The following is a 21,501-nucleotide window of genomic DNA, read 5'->3' as shown; positions in this document are numbered from 1 at the left end:
TCAAAGAATTGATGTTTTTGAACTGTGGTGTTGGAGGAGACTCTTGAGAGTCCCTTGGACTGCAAGGAGATCCAACCAGTCCATCCTAAAGGAAATCAGTCCTGAATATTCATTGGAAGGGCTGATGTTGAAGCTGAAACTCCAATACTTTGGCCACCTGATGGGAAGAACTGACTCAATGGAAAAGACTCTGATGCTGGGAAAGATTGAGGGCAGGAGGAGAAGGGGATGATAGAGGATGAGATGGTTGGATGGCATCACCAACTTGATGGACATGGGTTTGGGTGGACTCCCGAGAGTTGGTGATGGACAGGGAGGCCTGGCGTGCTGCAGTTCATGGGGTCACAAAGAGTTGGACACGACTGAGCGACTTAACTGATTGACTGAACAAGGCTGTCAATAATCCCTCTTTCTAACTCACATACTCCTTACTTTGAATATAAAAAGCACTTTCTTCATATACCTCTTCAACATATTTTTCCTTGTTTTATCAATGTTTATATGTAATATATTTATACATTCAATGCCGAGAAAAGAGTAAGCTGAATAAATTGAATAAAGCACAAAAATATTCCTACCTGATTGAGATTAAGGTTGTTTTCAATACTCAGGGGAATCAGATGAGGCAATACTTTTCCAGCCAGCTGTTCTTTGGTGATTCCCAACTTCTTATGGGTAAATGTACATTTGTAAATACCTGATTAAAAAAAAAAGAATAAATGTTATAATTCAATATAAAATTAACAGAAATCAGAAAAACAATATATCTATATAAAAGCTCTTGATAATCAGTACAGTTACACATTTTTCCTTATAAATGCTTTGAAGAAGAATGTTCTTACATATGTATCTGAATGATTTCACCTTTACTGTCGGTTTAGATTTAACATACCATGACACACTTATCCCATATTCTTTGGCTTAAAATAGTGTAACTGTAAAAGCCTGTATTTTTTTTTTTTTGGTAGATATACCCATCTGAATGCAGAATTCCAAAGCATAGCAAGGAGAGATAAGAAAGCCTTCATAAGTGAACAATGCAAATAGAGGAAAACAACAGAATGGGAAAGACTAGAGATCCCTTCAAGAAAATTAGAGATACCAAGGGAACATTTCATGCAAAGATGGGCACAATAAAGGACAGAAATGATATGGACCTAACAGAAGCAGAAGATATTAAGAAGAGGTGAAAAGAATACATAGAAGAACTATACAAAAGACCTTAATGACCCAGTAACCACAATGGTGTGATCACTCACCTAGAGCCAGACATCTTAAGAGTGCGAAGTCAAGTGGGCCTTTGGAAGCATTACTGCAAACAAAGCTAGTGGAGGTGATGGAATTCCAGCTGAGCAATTTCAAATCCTACAAGACGATGCTATGAAAGTGCTGCACTCAATATGCCAGCAAATTTGGAAAACTCAGTGGTGGCCACAGGGCTGGAAAAGGTCAGTTTTCATTCCAATCCCAAAGAATGTTCAAACTACCACAGCAATGCACTCATTTCACAGGCTAGCAAAGTAACGCTCAAGATTCTCCAAGCTAGGCTTCAAAAGTACGTGAACCGAGAATTTCCAGATGTTCAAGCTGGATTTAGAAAAGGGAGAGGAACCAGAGATCAAGTTGCCAACATCCACTGGATCACAGAAAAACCAAGAGAATTCCAGAAAAAATACTTCTGCTTCACTAACTATGCTAAAGCCTTTGATTGTGTGGATCACAATAAACTGTGGAAAATTCTTCAAGAGAATACCAGACCACCTTACCTGCCTCCTGAGAAATCTGCATGCAGGTCAAGAAGCAACAGTCAGAACTGGACATGGAACGACAGACCAGTTCAAGACTGGGAAAAGAATATGTCAAGGCTGTATATCGTTACCCTGCTCATTTAACTTCTATGCAGAGCACAATCATGTGAAATGCCAGGCTGGATGAAGTACAAGCTGGGATCAAGACTGCCGGGAGAAATATCAATAAACTCTGCTAAGCAGATGAGACCACCCTGTGGCAGAAAGTGAAGAAGAACTAAAGAGCCTCTTGATGAAGGTGAAAGAAGAGAGTGAAAAAGCTGGCTTAAAACTCAACATTCAAAAAATGAAGATCACGGCACTTGGTCCCATAATTTCATGGCAAATAGACAGGGAAACAGTGGAAACAGTGACAGACTGTATTTTGGGGGGCTTCAAAATCACTGCAGATGGTGACTGCAGCCAAGAAATTAAAAGACACTTGCTCCTTGAAAGTAAAGCTGTGACAAACCTACACGGTGTATTAAAAAAGCAGAGACATTACTTTGTCAACAAAGGTCCATTTAGTAAGCTATGGTTTTTCCTGTAGTCACGTATGGACGTGAGAGTTGGACATAAAGAAAGCTGAGCACTGAAGAACTGATACTTTTGAACCGTGATGTTGGAAAAGACTCTTGAGAATCTCTTGGAGAGCAAGAAGATCAAACTAGTCAGTCCTAAAGGAAATCAATCCTGAATATTCATTGGAAGGACTGATGCTGAAGCTGAAGCTCCAATACTTTGGCCACCTAACACGAAGAGCTGCCTCATTAGAAAAGACCCTGATGCTGGGAAAGATTGAAGGCAAGAGGAGAAGGGGACGACAGAGGACGAAATGGTTGGCTGTCATCATCAACTCAATGGACATGAGGTTGAGCAAGGCCCGGGAGATGGTGAAGGATTAGGAAGCCTGGTGTGCTGCAGTCCATGGGCCACAAAGAGTCAGACACAACTGAGCGAGACTGAACAACAACAATTTAGTACCAGGAAAAGCCTATTCGAATCAGATATAGTTCTTAACAGTGTAGCAGTAAGGATACAGAAATGTCTCTGTATTCTGAACACAACTAAATGTATATTTCATACTACTCACTCAAACTTAAAAGTGTCTAAGCATAGGTCCTATACCTTTATTCACTTCAACCAATCAGACTCAACATTTCTGAACTTTAATAATTTAACTCCACACAATCCTTCCTTGTTGTCTTCATATATACTCAACTTTCAAGACCCTGCTGTTATACCTATTTCACAAAGCCTTCATTTGGTAAACTGAGCACATTTGCTCCTCAATCTCTGAATGCTTTCATGGCACCAGAGTTTTGTATATAAGCTAAAGCTAGAGAACACACTACCTCCTATTATTCTCCAATGAATGCACACTTCACTTATATATTCAAAGAACTCTATATGCCCACTAAATACTTGTTTGCAGAGCACTATGCTCATTACTTTCCCTTCAGTTGGTCTCACTGAACTCTCACAAAACTCCTTTAATGATATTATTTTACCCTTATGTGATAGATAAAGAAACTTTTCAAAGTCAATCCAGGAACTGGCACAGCCAGAATTGGGGTTAGGGCTCTTTTCATTGTGTCAGACTCCTTGTCAAGAAGACTAATTTCCTTGAGCTCAAGAGTTTCATAACATATCACAAAATTTCTATGTCCACAGAGGTCCACAACAGATTACTTACTGACCATTCCTATAAATATTTACTGAGGCTATTCTATAAATCAGGTGCTATAGGAGGTATTTAAGATACATGGCTGAATAACATAGATTTTCTTCAAAATTAACACAGAACTTCAAGTTTAGTAACTTGTTAATGTTTATGTGATTCTACAGGTAATAGTATAGCAGACCCCAGCATTTCCAGATTGGACTTCAACTATTTATAAACAATTTCACAGTTTTTTTAATAGAGTGATTTAGAATTAGCATGCTGATGACTAGAAGGTGCTGTAAGGCTCTTAATGCTTTATCAGCACTTAGCATTGAAAAATATATGCTCATATTTTGTTGTTGTTGCTTAGCTGGTAAGTTGTCTCCAACTCTTTTGTGACCCCATGGGCTGTAACCCACCAGATTCCTCCGTCCATGGGATTTCCCAGGCAAGAATACTGGAGTGGGTTGTCATTTCCTTCTCCAGGGAATCTTTTCAACCCAGGGACTGAACCCATGTCTCCTGCACTGATAGGTAGGTTCTTTACTAGTGGGCCACCACGGAAGCCCTGTGTTCATATTTAAACATATCTAAATTAAAAGCCAACTCTACCACTTTTTAGCTGTATAATCTTGAATAACTTACTTCATTTAGCTAAACCTCATGGCCTTATTGTAAAACAGAAATAAAAGTACCAAATCTCATTAGATTTTAGAGAGGACAAAATAAGATAATGCAGAAAAGACTTAGCAGAGTGCCTCTTATAAATCGGTTAACAAATAAACATTAGGTATTACTATTATGATTGGTATCAGCATTTCAAGTAGCTTTGTTTGCCTCTCTTATTTAGTATCATTTTTTAGAGGGAAAACTACATGTTATTTGTGAAGCTGGGATTCCCAAATGTTTTTATCCCTTTGTAATTGTCAGGTACTACCACTTTTGCTAAAATTAACAAGAGAGAAAAGTTACATCATGACATTTACACCATCATTCTTCAGTTACTGAATGCTATATACATGAAAAGAGAGCAAAACAGTTTTACAGACTGAGAAGTTCATGTGCATGATTATAAAACAGTAAAGTAGCATCAAATGACATTAAGTTTTCAGCTACCTAAAATTCCCATGAGGACCGCAGGCTCCTTGGATGGAATTTGTTGTAAGAAGGGTAGAATATCATCAAGTACAAACCATTTATCTAAGTATTCCAAAATCTTTCCTAGGCACACTAATGAATTTACACGTACCTATTAAAAGAGGTAAACTGAATTAGTCATTTCAAGTCTTCAAAATCTAGACCAAAGTATTTTAAGCATGAGTCTAATCTTCATATAAGTACACGTTAAAATCTCAAAAATGAAAGAAAAGTTAAAAGCTCTCATCCTTTATTAATATAGAAAACTCACATATTTATAAATTCCTCTGATTTGTTTCAGAAAATTGATGATTGCTTTACCAGGATACTAAGTAGCTAAAGGCAAAGAATGATTTTACTTTCATGTTATTTTAAATAAAGTAATTAGGATTTGAGAAGCTTTACTATATATTTGCTTGCTAAGAATATTTTCTTGAGGTCATCTGAACTATAAAAGGATTATATTCTCCCACCAAATAATTAATTTTACTGGGCCTCTAGTAGATTTTTTCTCTAATTCATGTTCAAGTCATTCTTAAATATTTTAACAATATGTGAAAATTCTATCTGCCATATCTGAAGTTTTATATTTTTTAATATATTTTTAATATAGTCACTAAAACCTGGTATTTAGGAGCTCTTTTATCAAAATTTTATCTATAGTCTCTTGACTATTTTGATAAACAATTCACACCCTACTTTCTTTGCTAGAGTTTTTTAAGATAGAATACTTTGAATCAGGATCATAATATTAATAAAATTATTTTTTTAAGTAAACTAAGAAAAGCAGAAAACCATTTATTTAGGTGGTTAAAAAAAATAACTTGTGGCTTAAAGCGAAAGAGGATTAAGAAAACAATTACTTGAATTTTCTACTGAAGCACTAGCAGACGGAGTAATGTCAGGGATGGAATACTATAAAATAATATATCCGGGCAAACTACAGCTATTGCTCACTTTCACTGTACTATTTATAGGCTACTTAGAGCCAAGATGAAACATATGAACAAACTATAAAAAGATTACTAAACAATAAGAAAATTACTAAGCCAATGAGAAGTGAGAGACAAATAAAAATATGTAATTACTTACAGCAAGGGAAGATGTTTGCAGACATGCACTCTTAATCCTTGGTATCAGAGCATTTTTCATGGATGGGTAGTCTATAAGATTTGCAAAGGTTGGAATGATGTTTAGACAGAGTTCCTATTAATAAAATAAATTGGATCAATCTCAGAGAAACATATTAAAAAGCATTTTGTATTTGCATGGTTAATACTGTCACATAGTTTGAAATAAACTCTTATCTATCATTTGATCCTTTCAAAAGCTATTTGAAAGAAAAATACTTATTACTGATTTTCTACTTTACAGCCTGAGAAAACAGACTCAGAAGACCTCACTCAAATTCATGCTAGGTCACACAACTAGCACATATACCAAAATTTCCTAATAATATTCCTAATTTTTCTCTGAAAACACAATTCTTCATTTAATTTTAAAAACAGGAACATCTTTAAAAAAGAAAGTAACATCTAAATTTTGCTCTCTCTCATGAGAGAAAAATCAAATATTATACCAACTCATGTAGAACTATTCCTCCTAAATAATGAATTTCTTAGCTGTTACAATATCCATATCACAGAATATAATACAAACATTTAAAAATATATGTTCAAAGGTTGTTTAATAATATTGAGGATAAATGTAATAAGACACTATTATATCATTCCAATTTTTAAAACATGTATCTGTCTACAGACTTAGGAAAAAGAACTGGAAGGATATATCTGGAAATGTTAACTGAACTGTGGGCACCTCTGAGAGAGGATTTAAATTTTCTTTATATTGATATTTTCAAGTATTTCTAAAATCTGAAACTAAAACAAACATAATGGATAGAAACAGGAAAAGTCGTTTAAAGCATTCTTGCTAACTAATGCTATGCCACAGTGTAAATGACTGGAACTGGGAACAGAGAGTATAACAGAGGAAAAGGAAGGATGACGGAGGATTGTATGAGATAAGAAAAAGAACAGGAAATGGCTTGAGAAAAAACTGGCTGAAGAACCCACATCTCAGATACCTTATAAGGCAGAATGATTCTTATAGAAAAGCACAAAAGAGATTACTGAAGAAAATGGAGGTATAAACGTGTATCAGAGAAGGAGTTATTGATGATACCTGGCAAACAAAGATACACTTATTTGTAGTTAGACAGAAATGAATTAATCACTAAGAATCTGCTATCAGAATTTTGGCAAATATTTTATCTACTTAAACTTATTCCTAGATTTCCAAAAGTTAGACAGAAAGAAGAGAGTTAATATCCATTCAGAAGTATAATAATTAAGCAGGTAACATAATTTGAAGAAATACAAGCTACATTTAAGGGACTATTTTTCCACAGTTGGTAGAGGAGAATGAGCAAGGCTGAGCAGTCAGTGAGACCCTGTGCTCCTGTTACCAGAGGGAAACAGTAAATCAGTCTTGAATTCATCTGAGACAGACTGGACTGAACACGCCATATATGCACTATGCCACACGATCTAGGAGCAGGTTATAAAGAGGCAAAGTCTAAATCACTTAGCTAAAGGAGGGGAGAGCTCTCTCCATACAAGGAGATCTAAGAACAGGGGACTGAAAAAATAAAACAAAAGCAAGTCCAATTAGCATGTTCGCAGCAACTTCTGCCTTTTACATTCTATTTTCTCTACAATCAGTGGTGGGGAGAGGAGAATGAACACAAGCTCTCCATGTAATTTTAAAGGTAAATAATTTTTAAAACTGGTTCTCATTTATCAATGCCTCTAATGATCCTAACTTTTCTAAACCATCTTTTAATTTTCCAAATGTTTTTCTAAACTCTCTAGCCTCTTAAATGTTCATAGTCCCAATTAAACTTCACTTTAAAAATACCACTCCAAAAATGATATTCACGAGTTACTTCCTAGCCTTCTTACTTGCATGAGGCGTGAGGAAAAAAGATTTTCGTTTCATGCTCTTGTTCTCTCTCCCAAAGCTTAGACAGGTTTTACCTTTTATCAGACTCTTACCAAGCAATGCTGATACTAGTTAATTGACTGGTGACTAAACACTTCTAGTGAAATGACATCAGAAATGCTGGTTTCTAAAACTTGGCAAAGTTGCATAAGTCCATTTGAATCATATATTAATTATTTTAGTAAAATAATGGATGATAACTTATTTGCTGAAGTAACCCCCTTATGAAGAAAAGACTTCCCTGGTGGCTCAGACAGTAAAGCGTCTGCCTACAGTGCGCGAAAGCCAGGTTCGATCCCTGGTTGGGGAAGATCCTCTGGAGAAGGAAATGGCAACCCATGCCAGTATTCTTGCCTAGAAAATCTGATGGACGGAGGAGCCTGGTAGGCTACAATCCATAGGGTCGCAAAGAGTTGGACACAACTGAGCAACTTCATTTCACTTCATTTTATGAAGAAAAATGACTTACACATCACTTTACTCCCTTTTCTCCCTAATCTCGCTGAATATATAATCAGGTTGGCTACACAGGGCCTGTGGGAATGTTTCAAGCTGTAATTCACAATTCCTTGGGAAAGTGCCAAAAAGTAACAGTAAGTATACCTTTCCCAATCATTCCATGTCATTTGGACAAAGGAAGTAAGAAATGACGTTCTAAGGAAAAATTTTAAATTCAACTTCACAACTTTGAATAATATAAAAGACCTCAGATAAAGACTGAAGTGAATCAAAAAAGTGACCATATATGTATGGTATTAGGTTCACATTTGAAAAAAAAAAAAGCTTGGTCATCAACTTATAAAAACTAAACTTCTATGCTTTTCTTTACTAGAATCTCTACACTGGCAAAAAGAGTATAAACTTTTAAAATATGAAACCTTTATGCAATCAGATGTTCTTTCCACAGTAGGGGGGGGAAAAAGCTCAAACTAAACTATACTTTTAATAGCAATCCAAACTTTTTTTCCAGATATTCCATAGAACCAAAATTTTAGTAGCAAAGAACTAAAAGTTTGGCAAAGTATGCGAAGAACCAGAAGTTTGGCAAAGTATGCAGTGTTTTAAAGCACTCTGTGACATGAATGCCCTGACTTTTCATGCATTCGGGATGCTCACACTAAATTATTATCTGCTTTTCTACCTACCTGCTATACAAATTAACTTCAATTCAAAAGCAACAACATTTCTGAATAGAAGACTGAGTTACCAAGCATGAAAAAAACATGAGTATGGGGAGTACCTGCTTAATGCTTTCTTAAGAAAAAGGCACATGCATGTTTGTCATTTTCATTCATACGTTAATTACTCATTTAGGAAGAAGGTATATAGCAATCCAAACTACAGTAAATCAAACCTTCCAGAATAGTACATTTCTGATAAGTAAAAAGAACAATAATCATTTTACTTTATTAATACCAGTATTCATCAACTGATTATTCAAATTAGTTAGGAGTGGATACAGGCAATGGCACCCCACTCCACTACTCTTGCCTGGAAAATCCCATGGACGGAGGAGCCTAGTAGGCTGTAGTCCATGGGATCGTGAAGAGTCGGACACGACTGAGTGACTTCACTTTCACTTTTCACTTTCATGCATTGGAGAAGGAAATGGCAACCCACTCCAGTATTCTTGCCTGGACAATCCCAGGGACGGGGGAGTCTGGTGGGTTGCCGTCTATGGGGTCGCACATAGTTGGACACGACTGAAGTGACTCAGCAGCAGCAGCAGTAGCATACTTTAAAAGTACATAATTAAATTCACTAACTCATTAATATGTATTATTGAGCTTTATATAAAAATTTTATGACAAACTTAAAATGTACTTAACTTCTTTCTTTTGCTTTACTAATCAAAATCATCATTAAAAGAAAAAAACTGAATATTATACCTGGATCTGAATGGAGGGAGCCTCTAGAGCTCTGTAAACCATTGGCAGGACACTGTTCTTTATCTCGTCAGGAGGAGTTTTGGTTAGTAGCAGATCCATTTTTTGGAGGAAGATTAATAAAATCTGTGTATACAAGGGGAACAGTGTATCAAAGTCTAGATTTTTTATGCCACTTTACGTATGCCAAAATTTAAAGTTGCTTCAAAAGAATAAGTTATGTGTTTTGACACTTACCATGTTGCTAGCCTGAAGGCATGGAAGACAAAAGCATATAAATCAAGTCTCTTATGTTTCTAGAAGCACAATATTTAACATCTGTTCTTGGTTTAAATATTTAAATAAAAGCTAATTTCCTAACTTTCACATATCTTCAGTAATACATCACTCACCCGCAAGTACCAACTATCTAGAAAGCTACTGGGTAAAAAATAAAAGTCTGGGGGCAGCAAAGTCAGACGTCGCAAAGAAGTAAATTACATCACTTGGCTTCTATGAAGTTCAAAACAAGAAAAGGTACAGAAATGAAAAGGACTGTCAGGAAAAATTCTAGAAAGAAACATTTTCAGTTGTCCCTGATCATTTGTCTGCCACCACATAGCTAAGTGATAGGAACAAACCATCCCTTCTATTTATGCAGACTAGTTTTGTCAAGGCTCAGTTAAAATTTTTCAGAAGGGATTTTTAGCTAGACTAGTAAGGGGGAAAAAATGCAAAGAATGAAGGCAAATAAGTGCTCAGATGGTAGATTCCTTAGACTCCTATATGATGCACAGCTTGGTGGACATGTGACTCCACTGCTTTTCTTCTGGACACCTTGACCGTGTTTGGAGAATTCTGCTTCAAACCCTATAGTTCCCTCACCTCCCCTTTTCTTAGGCAGAGGAACTCTTGCCTTACTGCCACAGACTTCCTTTAGTTTCCCTCCCTTCAAGGGAAGGACCATAAACAGCCTGTCATTACACTGTTAAATTAGGTATACAGTTTACCAATAAGCTACTGCCATGTAGTATCAGAAACTTGGTTATATTTCCCATGTGCAAGAAAATTTCAATTAATTTCAACAACTCTTTTCACTTCAGAAGTGATGAAAATAGAAGCTGTGAGAGAGTAATGACTTGTCCAAGGAGATGAAGGTGGCCAGATTCTAACTGAAGTGTGGGACCCTACTGCTCCCTTAAATCCAAGCCCACCTTGAACCGGAGGGATAAACATTTTAATAGAGTCCATATCAGATTCTAATTAAATTTCCTCTTAACAATACACATATTACTTTCACGGTGCTGGAAGCATTTTCCCTCTTCTAGTGAAACTATTTACTAGCAATAAAATAATGGGAACTGGCAAAAACCATCTACAAATTAAAGATTCAATAACAAAGCAGAAACACAGAAATATTTAAAAGTGCAGGAGAAAAATAAATATTTATTTTACTAAACCTGCAACATTCAGTAAGGTCAATGGGAACAATATAACACATGTAAAACCTCACTACAATTTCTTTTTTGAGACAGTAACTTGTTGAGAGCTATAGACATTTACTTGCAAAGCTCAACTATAACTTTAGGAATGGTTTACTTCAAGCATATGAAAAATAAGCTTCTGACTAATGGAAAAGCAAGTCTCTCACATTTACCTCAATTTTTAAAAAGCCAGATATCCATTACTTTTGTTTTCAGTGATAGTTATCATTGATTAAGACCACTGAATAACCACAGATAAACAGAAAAAAATATCTACATACATACCTGGATTGGCTCCTGCTGTTTAAAGACAGGCCCAAGTTCAGGTAGAATTAACTTAACATATTCTTCTTTGGTACATTCTTCAGCAATGAGTAGTACATTGGGCAAAACAAAAGGTACCATGTCAGGGTTTACAAATTCTGAAGTCAAACAAGGCAAAATTCTCTGCACAATCACACGCTGAAAAGCAAAAATGTTTTCTTAAAATTAATCTTTATATCAGGTTTTTAGTATTAACATTGAAGTTAAGCGTCTAACACCTCCAATCCTTTGGGGTAAAGTGACTACATAATTGATAGTTGAAACTGGGACACTTTTGAGAATAAAATATTACTATTGCTAATTATGTCAGGAAAAAAGACAGAACCTGGGAACGTTACAGAGAAAGGGGGAAATATGGTCACTCTTTAGGAAAACTTTCCTAATTAGTCTTCATTAATATAGTTCTCCTCTTAATTTCTTCATTACTTATGATTCATATCCCATATTGTAAATTATCATTAATGCCATCTACATTTACTAAAAGGGCCTTGAAAACAAGGACAATATTTTGTTTCCCATTTATTCTCCAGGGCGTCTAGGTTAAGGGCTAGACAAACAGTATATAACCAATGACTATCTGATAGATTAAACAATGGAATTATTTTTACAAAGGAATTAGCTAGTTTTCCAGACAGTGGCTTTTTCGGCATTCATTAATATTTTTAGACTACGTTATCCTCACAATTTACTAAGCCAGGAAGGGACAGTAGAACTGGAGAGACTAGTATCATACCGAAGTAACCCCTTAATTACTAGTGAGACAGTGATTTCCACAACAGTTTACAACTTCTCTTCTGATGTTTAATGTCCAAGTGCTGACAGAATGTGGTCCACTAGAGAAGGGAATGGCAAACCACTTCAGTATTCTTGCCTTGAGAACACCATGAACAGTATGAAAAGGCAAAAAGATCGGACACTGAAAGAGGTACTCCTCAGGTTGGTAGGTGCCCAATATGCTACTGGAGATCAGTGGAGAAATAACTCCAGAAAGAATGAAGGGATGCAGCCAAAGCAAAAACAACAACCAGCTGTGGATGGGACTGGTCATGGAAGCAAGGTCTGATGCTGTAAAAAGCAATATTGCACTGGAACCTGGACTGTCAGGTCCATGAATCAAGGCAAATTGGAAGTGGTCAAACAGGAGATGGCAAGAGTGAATGTCAACATTCTAGGAATCAGTGAACTAAGATGGACTGGAATGGGTGAATTTAACTTGGATGACCATTATATCTACTACTGAGGGCAGAAATCCCTTAGAAGAAATGGAGTAGCCATCATAGTCAACAAAAGAATCCAGAATGGAGTATTTGGATGCAATCTCAAAATTGACAGAATGAACTCTGTTCGTTTCCAAGGCAAACAATTTAATATCACGGTAATCCAAGTCTATGCCCCAACCAGTAACACTGAAGAAGCTGAAGTTGGACGGTTCTATGAAGACCTACAAGACCTTTTAGAGCCAGCACCCAAAAAAGATGTCCTTTTCATTATAGGGGACTGGAATACAAAAGTAGGAAGTAAAGAAATACCTGGAGTAACAAGCAAATTTGGCCTTGGAATATGGAATGAAGCAGGGCAATGACTAATAGAGTTTTGCCAAGAAAATGCACTGGTCATAGCAAACACCCTCTTCCAACAACACAAGAGAAGACTCTACACATGGACATCACCAGATGGTCAATACCGAAATCAGACTGATTATATTCTTTGCAGCCAAAGATGGAGAAGCTCTATACAGTCAGCAAAAACAAGACCAGGAGCTGACTGTGGCTCAGATCATGAACTCCTTATTGCCAAATTCAGACTTAAATTGACCAAAGTGGGGAAAACCACTAGACCATTCAGGTATGACCTAAATCAAATCCCTTACAATTATACAGTGGAAGTGAAAAATAGATTTAAGGGATTAGATCTGATAGACAGAGTGCCTGATGAACTATGGACGGAGGTTTGTGACACTGTACAGGAGACAGGGATCAAGACTATCCCCAAGAAAAAGAAATGCAAAAATGCAAAATGGCTGTCTGAGGAGGCCTTACAAATAGTTGTGAAAAGAAGAGAAGCTAAAAGCAAAGGAGGAAAGAAAAGATATACCCATTTGAATGTAGAGTTCCAAAGAACAGCAAGGAGAGATAAGAAAGCCTTCCTCAGCAACCAATGCAAAGAAATAGAGGAAAACAATAGAACAGGAAAGACTAGTAAGAAAATTAGAGATACCAAGGGAACATTTCATGCAAAGATGGGCACAATAAAGGACAGAAATGGAACGGACCTAACAGAAGCAGAAGATATTAAAAAGAGGTGGCAAGAATACACAGAAGAACTATACAAAAAAGATCTTCACGACCCAGATACTCACAATGGTGTGATCCTAGAGCCATACATCCCGGAATGTGAAGCCAAGTGGGCCTTAGGAAGTATCACTATGAACAAAGCTAGTGGAGGTGATGGAATTCCAGTGGAGCTATTTCAAATCCTGAAAGATGATGCCATGAAAGTGTTGCACTCAATATGCCAACAAATTTGGAAACCTCAGCAGGTGCCATGGGACTGGAAAAGGTCAGTGTTCATTCCAATCCCAAAGAAAGGCAATGCCAAAGAATGCTCAAACTACCACACAATTGCACTCATCTCACACGCTAGTAAAGTAATGCTCAAAATTCTCCAAGCCTGGCTTCAGCAATATGTGAACTGTGAACTTCCAGATGTTCAAGCTGGTTTCAGAAAAGGCAGAGGAACCAGAGATCATATTGCCAACATTTACTGGATCATCAGAAAAGCAAGAGAGTTCTGGACAAACATCTATTTTCTGCTTTATTGACTATGCCAATAACCAGCCTTCCAGCCTTAATATCCACACTTTGATTGTGTGGATCACAGTAAACTGTGGAAAATTCTGAAAGAAATGGGAATACAGACCACCTGACCTGCCTCTTGAGAAACTTGTATGCAGGTCAGGAAGCAACAGTTAGAACTGGACATGGAAGAACAGACTGGTTCCAAATAGGAAAAGGAGTACGTCAAGGCTGTATATTGTCACCCTGCTTATTTAACTTATATGCACAGTACATCATGAGAAGCGCTGGGCTGAATGAAGCATAAGCTGGAATCCAGATTGCTGGGAGAAATATCAATAACCTCAGATATGCAGATGACACCACCCTTATGGCAGAAAGTAAAGAAGAACTAAAGATCCTCTTGATGAAGGTGAAACAGGCTTAAAGCTCAACATTTAGAAAACGAAGATCATGGCATCTGGTCCCATCATTTCATGCCAAATAAATGGGGAAACAGTGGAAACAGTGGCTGACTTTATTTTGGGGGGCTCCAGAATCACTCTAGATGGTGCTTGCAGCCATGAAATTAAAAGATGCTTACTCCTTGAAAGGAAAGTTTGACCAACCTAGACAGCATATTAAAAAGCAGAGACATTACTTTGTCAACAAAGGTCTGTCTAGTTAAGGCTGGTTTTTCCAGCAGTCATGTATGGATGTGAGAATTGGACTATAAAGAAAGCTGAGCTCAGAAGAATTGATGCTTTTGAACTGTGGTGTTGGTGGAGACTCTTGAGAGTCCCTTGGACTGCAAGGAGATCCAACCAGTCCATCCTAAAGGAAATCAGTCCTGAATATTCATTGGAAGGGCTGATGTTGAAGCTGAAACTCCAATATTTTGGCTACCTGATGTGAAGAGCTGACTCATTTGAAAAGACCTTGATGTTGGGAAAGACTGAAGGCAGGAGGAGAAGGGGACGACAGAGGATGAGATGGTTAGATGGCATCATCAACTCAAAGGACATGAGTTTGGGTAGACACTGGGAGTTGGTGATGGACAAGAAGGCCTGGCGTGCTGCGGTTCATGGAGTCGCAAAGAGTTGACACCACTGAGCGACTCAACTGAACTGAATCCTTCTAACTGTTTTATCTTATTTAATTATTTTTCCACCATATAAAAAAGATCCACTAAACTTTTATGACTTCAGTCGATAGCCTTTTAGACATTTATGTACCCTCGGCAAAAGTTATGTTTTGGGGAAAGTGTTATTATAGTGAAGTCAAAGTAAATTTTAAATGCTAAACTCCTGACTACAATAACAAACTGATCAACAACAAACCTCAGGCTTCCCTGGTGGCCCCAGTGGAAAAGAACCCACCTACCAAGGTAGGAGATATGAGCTCGATCCCTGATGCAGAAAGATCCCACCTGCCACAGAGCAACTAAGGCCGTGCACCACATCTACTGAGCCTGTGCTCTGCAACAAGAGAAGCCACCGGAACGGGAAACCTGCGCATCACAACTAGAGAGCAGCCTCTGCTTGCTACAACTAGAGGAAAGCCCATGTAGCAACCAAGACCTAGCACAGCCAAAATACATACATACAACTCCTCTCTACAAACAAGTGGAAGACCATTTGTTTAAAAAAACAACAAACCTTAGGCAGTTTTGGCAGAACCTTTGGCAGTCCTTTGAAAAACTGTGATTTCTGAAGGTTATCTCTTTGGAATAAGGTATCAAAATATTGCAGTGTTACTGCACCGACATCATCAAAGAAGGGAATCTAAAAACAGAAAAGTAAAATTATTTTGATAAATACTGAAATACTTCTCATATGTGAAATTGACACAGTATGGTAAAAAAAAATACTCAGGAACATTTAGCAAAATGCTTAAGACAACTTAATAAAATGCTAATTGTAAAAATCAGAATAAGAAATAATAAATCACTTCTCTTTTTGAAGTCAATTTTTCAGAATCAGAATCTGTGAACTGACTACACAATAACATTTACTTTACGTAACTAGTAAAATAGTGAAAGATTAACTAAAATATCTTGAGGCCATAAACAGTACCATTTATTAAAACCCATGCTTATATGAGTGAATTAAGAGGGTTATGAACTCTTAGCATGTCTAGAACTTCTGCATGCCCAATTATAACTATTATGTCTCTTTATTTGAAATCTTAACTTTGTATCAGAGCACTTATATCATAAATTGTTTAATTCCTTAAGATTAAAGGACACTGAATATTTAATACACTCATGAATACAGATGTTATCTGGGGACTATATATTAAATCTTCAGGAGCATTTAATCAACTTTAACTCATTTTTTTGTCCCTCCATGTAAGGCAGGAATTAATACATACTCACTTTTGTCATTTGATCTGCATCTGGTCTTACGGTTGGAGTTACATTTAATAGTAGTTTCACATGTTCACGGACTTCCTCAGGTATATTTGTAAGTGAACTAGATGCTAAACGACTCAACTGTTCAAAAGTAATAATGTTAAATATGAATATAAAATATTCAAAAGATATACATTTATATTGTGAACAGTCCATTTAAATCTTTTTGAAATTTACTAACTGTATTTTTAGATTGAACAAACTGCTGTTGCAAGATAACTAAAACATGTCTCTTAATACCTGAAATTGTCTCTATTCCTAAAGCAAAATTGCCCATTATTTTAGGCCATATTTCAATTTTCACTCTAGTAAATAAATGCCATGATTAAAGTTGTAGTAACAAATATTAATCCGAAGAATTACTTTTGTTAAGTTGACTTTATGAAAACAAAATATGAGATACTTCTCCCAGTTTAGAGAATTTTCTGAACATATTTTAGAAAAAAATACTAAGAAACACTTAATACATTTTTAATGCAAGCAAATACTTAAAGGCAAATACCTGATCCAACTGTCTGCTGAAACTCTTGTAAATATCTTGCTTGTTAACTTCAAATACAGGTTTCCCTTTATTAAATACAGCATACATGACAGTTCCTAAAGAGTACATATCACTAGCTGTTTCACAGGTCACAGAAAGTATATATTCAGGAGCCAAATATTCAGGATTTGGAAGACACAATGATGGCAAATTTGGGTCCCATTCTTTACATGGAAACTTAGGCTATAAAAGGACAGAAAAATGATCACATGGATTAAATATGTCAAATTAAAGCAAACCACTGTCAAGTACTAACAACTGAGTTTTAAATTCATACTCAGTCATGCAAGTAAAAATGTCACCAAGACTTTCAATTCTAAATTTCCCCAAATCCCAAAACTACAACATGCATGAAACAAGCTAAGAGACAGAATAAGAACTCTTATATCTTTGAGATTATTGGCACTCTCTTCCAGAAAACAAATTATCAGTATACTATATGATGCATTTTGAATGTGGAAAGGTATGGCCTATGTTTTCTGATACAGGCTTCAAACTTACGAGCTCAAGTAGATTAGGGTTGTTTGAAACCTTGTTCTTTCACTAATGAGCTATGTGATTTAATTAATAGGTTCAAAAGGCTGTTGTAAAATTAAACAAATGTATGGCAACCAGGCCCACCACAATGCCTGATCCATAGTATATCTCAACCAATACTAATTCTTTCTGCTTCCCCTAAAAATGTTTACTTATATTACAAATATATCTTAAGTCAAATCATGGTTTCTTTAACAACTACATAGTAAAAATTTGAAATACTGCAGTGTTTTCCTAAGTATAAATAGGTAGGTTTCATAATCACTAAGTAACAGGGGCTTTTTAGCCAGAAAAACTGGGTTCAAATCTTAGCTCTACAGCTTACCACCTGCCTAAACTTAAAGCAGGTTAGTTCATTCTATGAGTCTAACTTGGTCATCTGTATTATTCTTATACCTCACTGAGTTGTTGCAAGGACAATAAGTAAATACACAGGTAGTGTTTAGAAAGAGCTTCAATAAACATTAGCCATGACTGTCACTGCTATTGTTGCTATCATGCTCCCTAAACAAGATTCTGTGGTTCAGTAAGTTGGGGAAACACTGCTAAATTCAGTTTGTTCCTGTACCTGACATTCTGAGGGGGAAAAAACCTACCTAACCCAAAAGTGCTTTAGCACTTTCTTCTCAAGTAACATTACCATGGAATTAGTGTACTGAATATTTGTAGGTACAATGAACATTAGAAATTTTCTATAAAGCTATTAATTTAAACATACCATTGTACCACATAGCCTATTTATACACATTTATCAGACTTCCCAGGTGACGCCAGTGGTAAAGAATCTGCCTGCCAATGTAGGAGACACAAGAGACGCAGGTTAGACCCCTGGGTAGGGAAGATCTCCTGGAGGAGGAAATAGCAACCCACTCCAGTATTCCTTTCTGAAAAATCCCATGGATGGAGGAGCCTGGCATACTGTAGTCCATGGGGTCACAAAGAGTTAGACACAACTAGGCAACTATGTGCAGGCTTCTCTGTCCTCTACTATCTATCTACTCCCAAACTCACGTCCACTGAGTTGGTGATGCCATCCAATCATCTCATCATCAGACATATAAATTCTCTAATCTATTTCAGATGCAATTTAAAAATTTCCAGAGCTTTAAAAAAATTAGAAGAATAAAACCTTTATTACCTCTTGCTCAGAAGGATTAGTTGATGATACACAAAAATCAAAGCCCATTATTTTCCAGGCTCCACTTTTATTCAAAATTATATTTTCAGGTGTAATATTTCCATGAACCATTTTCACACTGCTGTGCAAAAATGACAAACCTTCAGAAACCTGTAAATGGGAATAAAAGATATTTTTACATTCAAGTACATTAATAAATGTCTCATAATAATCAAATTTGCTGCTTCTCCCAATAAAAATTTTTACATATCAGGTTATTACATTTCATAAATGCAAAAGTGTACAGAAAGTTGCCAGAGCATTCTAAGCATTAGTAAGAAAAACTCCCAAAACAGAGAGCAACTACTTATTTAAGTTCCTTTCTACATACACAAAAGCAAAAGAAAAGACTTTGTGTCCCAAATTTATTCAGTTCCTGAGCTTGAAAAGTGAGAGAATCTGGTTTCTGAGTTAACAGACAGTAAATATCAAGAAATACCTTTGTAAATTTGATTCTAATTCTTAATATTTTTTATACTTACACTCCACATTGAAATTAAGTTTTTCTTAGTATTGTGTTCAGTTTTCAAACTGATGTTCACTCATTCTTACTTTGAATTAATATTTGATAATTTTATATTGCGCCTGAGATCACCATGGTATTTGTTAACAAAAAGTGAAGACTGGATTTGAAAGGACCAACCATACCAAGTTTTGGAAAGGTGAAGAAATATGTAACTTTTATACTGCAATGGGAATGCAAAATGGTATTACCATTTCTAAAATAGTCTTTCATTTTCTTAGAAGATGAACTATATACATACTGTTTGATTTAGTCACCCCACTCCCTGGTAATTAACCAAGAGAAGTGAAATTAAATGTCCATCAAGAACACGTACATGAATATTCATAGCAGCTTTATTCACAATTGCCCAAAACTGTAAACAACCCAAATGACCGTCAATGAGTGAATGGACAAGCAAACTATGGTATAGCCATTCTATGGACTACTACTCAGCAATAAAAAGAAGTACTAATACGCACAACTATATGAATGAATATCAAAATAATTTGATTGACTAAAAGAAGCCCAGCCAAAAACACAGTACATATTGTATGATTTCATTTAGAAAATTCTAGAAAATATAAACTGATTCATAGTGACAGAAAGCAGGTCAGTGGTTTTCTGGGATGAGAGACAGAGGTAGCAAGGAGCAAGAGGTAAGGATTACAACAGGTATGAGGACACTCTGGAGGGTCATGGATACGTACATTATTTTGACTGCAGTGATAGTTCTACCTAGGAATATAATAACTGTGTATTTTTAAATATGTGATGTTTACTGTATGCTAATTAATTATACCTTAATAAAGCTGTTAAAAATAAAGAGCAAAATTATCTCTGTCCTCCAAAACAAAGAATCTACTGTATAAATTTACTCTATAAAGCTGAAGATACTTTGGTAAGTAGGGGAAGGAAATCAGCAAGAGTGGAATGGACTTATGAGATGCATTCTGAAGGTTTAAAACTCAAAAAAATAAAAAAGGAACCACACACCCACCAGTCAACAAGTGCTCTTCTCCAAAGGTTACTAATGTTATGTTTCATACATTAAAAATACAATTTAAGCCTAACAATAAACTGTAGAGAAATTCTAGAACATAGAAATGATTTTTAAATTACTAAAAAGATGCAAAGGTTTACATAAAGCAGTTTATATGGCTAAATTTGAAATGGCTATAAAAATACTTTTGAAGGAAAATATTCCATCCACACAAAGAATAAAAATACATACCTGAAGCAAACCATATTTGGTTTCTACATCATAAAGTTTATAATCCTTAATGTCTGGAGACACAGGGGAAGGTAGATTTTCCCAGTTACCCAGAACATTGGCTAAACTGGCAAAAACTGGTTCCGTGCAAAATGCCAAGCAGTCCCTATTTTAAAAGAAGAAAAATATGAGTGGTCCTATTTAACTACCAAGAAGGTAGACAAGTTTAGATTTATTTTCACTATTACTATTACACACTGGTGGCTCAGATGGTAAAGCCTCTGTCTACAATGCAGGAGACCCAGGTTCGAACCCTGGGTTGGGAAGATCCCCTGGAGAAGGAAATGGCAATCCACTCCAGTACTATTGCCTAGAAAATCCCATGGACAGAGGAGCCTGACAGGTTGCAGTCTATGGGGTCGCAGAGTTGGACACGACTGAGTGACTTCACTTCACTTCACATAACACACTTAGACTAACAGAGCAAAGTCAGGAAGCTCTGTATATGAATTACACTAGATAATTACCACTGTGCTTTTTGAATAATTGATATCCTTTATGGAAAACCAATAAATTAATTTAGAATACTGTTATATTACCATTATTTCTAAGGCCATAACTTTCAGAATATGCTCACAGGAAACTATAAACTTTCCAGATGCCTCTGGAGCAAGAGTTGTCAGGACATAGCTCGAGCTCACACAAGCCGGCCACATTTCTTTTTTTCACTGTTAAGAACAAATATCTGGATGGGGAAGGGGGGGGCGGTCCCTGAACTATGTCACTTGAGACCTCTGTGAGTTGTTGGAGCCCTGGGAGGGCACATTATTTTTGCATCTTTCGGACTGTCTTTTGCACCTAGAAACAATGTGAATACCTTTTTGTTCTTGCTTGGGAAACATGGTATCCCGTGGGGCCTCCTCTGGTACTTTGCAAGCTCTGGTACTTATCCTCCATAGCACACTGCTAGGAGAGGTGTGCATGCTGAGTGCTGGCCAGGGGCTGGGGGATGTCCTATCTCTGGGTGGTGAGTGGGTGGGAGTGTCCAGGAGTCTCTGGCGTAGGCATGGGTCAGCAG

At 36.5% G+C, this 21,501-nt stretch overlaps 1 protein-coding gene across 4 annotated transcripts in view; it reads right to left on the bottom strand.

Moving 5' to 3' along the window:
- SCYL2 (SCY1 like pseudokinase 2) overlaps positions 1-21,501 on the bottom strand; it is a 53,633-nt gene that overhangs the window by 7,244 nt on the left and 24,888 nt on the right. For all 4 annotated transcript variants that reach the window (XM_060414111.1, XM_004006650.6, XM_027967658.3 and 1 more), the window contains exons 4-13: positions 20,445-20,589; positions 18,670-18,819; positions 16,956-17,177; positions 16,418-16,534; positions 15,699-15,824; positions 11,228-11,404; positions 9,483-9,605; positions 5,683-5,796; positions 4,570-4,702; positions 579-697 (exon numbers count right to left, since the gene is read on the bottom strand). In XM_060414111.1, the coding sequence (XP_060270094.1) occupies positions 579-697; positions 4,570-4,702; positions 5,683-5,796; positions 9,483-9,605; positions 11,228-11,404; positions 15,699-15,824; positions 16,418-16,534; positions 16,956-17,177; positions 18,670-18,819; positions 20,445-20,589 (1,426 nt within the window). The remainder of the gene's footprint in view (positions 1-578; positions 698-4,569; positions 4,703-5,682; positions 5,797-9,482; positions 9,606-11,227; positions 11,405-15,698; positions 15,825-16,417; positions 16,535-16,955; positions 17,178-18,669; positions 18,820-20,444; positions 20,590-21,501) is intronic.

This window comes from Ovis aries, chromosome 3, assembly GCF_016772045.2.
Source record: "Ovis aries strain OAR_USU_Benz2616 breed Rambouillet chromosome 3, ARS-UI_Ramb_v3.0, whole genome shotgun sequence".
In the NCBI taxonomy this organism is placed as follows: domain Eukaryota; kingdom Metazoa; phylum Chordata; class Mammalia; order Artiodactyla; family Bovidae; genus Ovis; species Ovis aries.
The sequence above is the reverse complement of the archived record's forward strand: the minus strand, read 5'-3'. Positions and strand labels throughout refer to the sequence as shown.